The sequence below is a fragment of the Sinocyclocheilus rhinocerous genome, unplaced genomic scaffold, assembly GCF_001515625.1.
Source record: "Sinocyclocheilus rhinocerous isolate Xijiao unplaced genomic scaffold, SAMN03320098_v1.1 scaffold827, whole genome shotgun sequence".
Lineage (NCBI taxonomy): Eukaryota > Metazoa > Chordata > Actinopteri > Cypriniformes > Cyprinidae > Sinocyclocheilus > Sinocyclocheilus rhinocerous.
The window spans coordinates 484,231-488,341 of record NW_015633173.1 but is presented as its reverse complement, the minus strand read 5'-3'; the positions used below and the strand labels follow the sequence as shown (position 1 = coordinate 488,341).

Sequence of the window (4,111 nt, the reverse complement as noted above, 5' to 3'; positions counted from 1 at the left end):
GAGGCCCCCCCCCCCCCAAGTTGTAAACCTAGGGGAAACACTGCATTCAAAGCTAGATATTTTTTCAGTGGACAGTATGAATGAAATCATTCACCAAACTAGTTTTTGGACACAAATATGAATACCCACCAATATAGCAGCCTAGCAGTGTGTTCACTAGGTGTCTTGCAGGAAGGGTTGAGTTTGCGATTGTGAAATTTTCAACACATGATGTCGCACCACAGAACTGCAGGTTCTCCTCAGGGACTTCTAGAAATGAATAAACGCTCGGTGTATTTACAATCACCCAAATAAATAAATAAAAAAGGACACTGGCAAAGTATTTAATCCAACTGTACCTATGCTAGTATCCTGGCCGAATATCAGAGATGACATGAGGTTTCCCCATACCGCTGATGACTGAAAAATGAAGAAAAAGATGCCAAAATATTGGTTGATGATATCCTGGCCTTTCTTGTTGGTTTTCTGGCCTCGTTTGTTTCCACTTATTGTGAGATAGGTGCATTTTGCAGACCACAGCGGTGAACCTCCCATACCCAGAATAGCAGAGGTTGTCATCAGACTTGCCCTGCAGACAAAAATGATGAAGTGAGGTGCTGAATGATGTGCTGAAACACACTACAGATTTCTTTCTAACTTAACTGAACTAACAGAACCTTCAGCTCTTAAATGTTTAAATGAAATGTTTGGGGTCAGTAAGTAGCAGCACAACTGTTTTCAACATTGATAACAATAAGAAATGTTTCTTCAGCAGCAAATCGGCATATTAGAATGATTTCTGAAGGATCATGTGACACTGGAGACTGGAGTAATGATGCTGAAAATGCCGCTTTTCCTTCTTTCCTTTTCCTGAAATCAGTTGAAATATTTCTCAATATTACTGTTTTTATTGTATTTTTGATCAAATAAATGCAGCTTTCAAAAATATAAAAAAAAATCTTTTGAACAGTATAAAAATATAAAAAATATATAACAATATTAATATATCTCTCTTGTATTTAACACATAATAGTCACTTCAGGCCTCTCACACATGCACAAAGAATAATGCCATTTTGAATTTATACTGTAAGTAACTATGCTTACATATTTGTTTAAATTGTTCAACAAATCAGTAAGTACAAAAGGCAGAGAAATGCACGCACCAGCCTGGCGCAAGGTTTCCAAAGGAATATGTAACATAACAACCCATAGAAAGGACGATGGTCCATTTACAGCCCAGATTTTTGATCATTATTGGAGGCAGAAACATCGAGGACAAAATGATAGCTCCATAGATGACACTGAGAGAAATAACACCCATTCCATCCTCAGCATTAAGACTGCTCTGTAATGTACAAACATGCTTCCATCAATATAAATGCACCCACAAATCAAAACCAACGATACAGTTATTTGTGTAACAAATCAATGTAACAGTGGTGCTTCATTAGGTCATTGTTCTGTAGACAATTTGAAAGACAATATGCTTTACATAAATCATTATGGTTTTAGAGGACAGATTTGAATAGCTTTAATTGTTTCTCTTTCAATGCTTTATTATTATTATTATGCAATGTAACTTGATTCAGTATTGCCTCCCCAACTTTTTAAACTTTTATTTATGTTAAATAAATTATCTGCTTTGCACCTTTTCTGAGCAACTACAAAGAGTCATGTTTTAATTATATCTGTGTAGATATTTATGTGTACAATTTGAATTTATTTATTTTTATCTCTGATTTCTGTTTGTTACCTGTAAACTCTGCAGCCCTCCATATGCTGTGAATAAGAGCAAAAATCCAAATGAAACCACAAGGACATTTTTGGTGGTTCGGCTCGTCAATTTTTTCATCCTGAAATCCTGTGAATGTTTCAAAAGGGATGAATTCCTTCAGTGAAAGACGAAACAGATTCTAGATTGACCTGGAAGTCGCACTGAGCTAATATAACCAGGCTGAACACGCTCTAGGACAAAGTTCAGTGTAATGTAGTCATAAAAGCATCCAGTTTTTGGATGACTAAAGCTGGGTCAATGAAAGACTAACTGATCTCTTATCAGTTACTAAAGTGTTTTTAACAAGTTTTCCTCTGCTTTTCCCCATGGAACAGAAAGACACGTTGCTGTTCTCATAACATTGAATTCAAAACATGAACGTAAGTTAAAAATATATAAAACAAGCCTAGTATTTGTCACTCAAAGTTGTTGTTTTTAATGCAGTTGTCAAGTGGAATGTTTTTATGGTGTCAATATGTTTTATTGTGCCATTTTCCACGTGTATTCTGACATGTGTAAATGTAGTCACGTCAGCCAAGACGTGCTGCACATTTGAACAGTAATATATATTTAAATGACAGATTTTACTGCACAGTTTGTCTTGAATATGCAGACACTAAGAGACTGCTGACTGGTTGTCTTGTTTACTGTATTTTTGATCAAATAAATGCAGCCTTGGTGACTGGTGAGCATAAAAAAGACTTCTTTCAAAAACATTCAAAAATCTTACCGACCCCAATCTTTTGAATGGAATAAATATAATTTTTTTAAATATATTTTATGGTAGCTTCCATAACCCTTCCATAACAATATATATAGCAAATGCATATGTCAAACTAAAGTTTATTTTGTGGTAGCTTCCATAACCCTTCCATAATAATATGCAGTATATAACAAGTATATATATTTAAAATGTAAATTTAATTTCACAATATTAAATTAGATTGTAATAATATTTCACAGTATTGCTGTTTTTACTTTGTTTTTATTTTTGATCAAATAAAAAAAGACTTCTTATTACAAAAACAACTACAAAGAACAAACACATTTGAAGGGTATAAACAAATATATTTTTTTGGGGGGGGGGGGTATATCAATATATTAAATTGTAATAATGTTTCACAATATTACTGTTTTTACTGTACATTTATATTTGATTGTTATTTTACTATATTTTACTGTATAAAAACCATAAGAGACTTCTTTCAAAAACATTCTTACAAACTCCAAACTTCTAAACCGTATAAATATAAGCTTCCATAACACTGTCATGTGCTGCACATTTCACAGTAATATATTTAAATGACAGATTTTACTGTAGTTTGTCCTCTCTGAATCTGCAGACAAGAAAAGACTGTTGACCGGCTGTCTTGTCAACATTAAATGGTTTTTATTATTTATCATTATACAAGAAATGCTTTTTCCCTGCAAACTCCCACAATGTTTCCTGCAGGAATCATTTGGTATTTAAATTAAGTGTTACTGGTTATTACCCTTTGCATAATTTGAACCTACAACCTTTCGGTTACTAGCCCACATCTGTGGCTAATAAGCTACACCACTCCATTATACAGCTGGAAGCTCAGTTACCATGACAACACGGTAAACAGACTTAAACAACAGTGTTGAATTAAAAAAACAATGTAAATTTGAAGCATTTTTCTTGATGTGGGCTTCTATAGCCTTTACTTGCAAAGTTTACTTTATTCACACCCTTATGAATTGTGCAATGAAATATCATTCAATTATATATGAGGTTGTATTCTTTATTTACCATATACAAACCTTGAACTTTTGTTGCTGTCATAAAACATGTTGTTGAATTGTTGAAGATTCTAGAGGTTGTGCTATAATGTGAATGTAGTGACAGCAAAAGGCCATCTTTATTGACATGTGTTGTACAGCTTTAGCTTTCAATATATATACAGTAGCACCAGTGCCTCACATGCCTTATTGGTTTTATTCAGGGGTTACTACATAATAAAGGAATGAAATTAAAGGAATAGTGCAACCAAAAATGAAGAAAACAGATTAGGAAAAATTTAGCATTACATCGCCTGCTCACCAATGGATGCACTGCAGTGAATGGGTGCCGTCAGAAGGAGAGTCCAAGCAGCTGATAAAAACATCACAATAATCCACAAGTAATCCACACGTCTTCAGTCCATCAATTAACATTTTGTGAAGTGAAAAACTGCGTCATTTTTCATTTCAAAACAATTCCTTCTGGCCAAAACACGACTCCCCTATAAAATTGCTTTTTCCACAAAGTCACAAGACATTAATTGATGGACTGGAGTCTTGTGGATTACTTGTATTATTGTCAATTTAAACTTTTTTCACTGAAAAAGTAAAA

General features: G+C 33.8%; 1 protein-coding gene across 1 annotated transcript in view; it reads right to left on the bottom strand.

Annotated features, from left to right (window-relative positions):
* The window catches only part of unc93a (unc-93 homolog A), a 9,017-nt gene extending 7,123 nt beyond the window's left edge, over nt 1–1,894 (bottom strand). Inside the window, exons 1-4 of the mRNA XM_016556494.1 lie at nt 1,735–1,894; nt 1,145–1,326; nt 339–568; nt 130–249 (exon numbers count right to left, since the gene is read on the bottom strand). Of these exons, the coding sequence (XP_016411980.1) occupies nt 130–249; nt 339–568; nt 1,145–1,326; nt 1,735–1,833 (631 nt within the window). The 5' untranslated portion in view covers nt 1,834–1,894. The remainder of the gene's footprint in view (nt 1–129; nt 250–338; nt 569–1,144; nt 1,327–1,734) is intronic.
* Nucleotides 1,895–4,111: the final 2,217 nt, after the last annotated feature.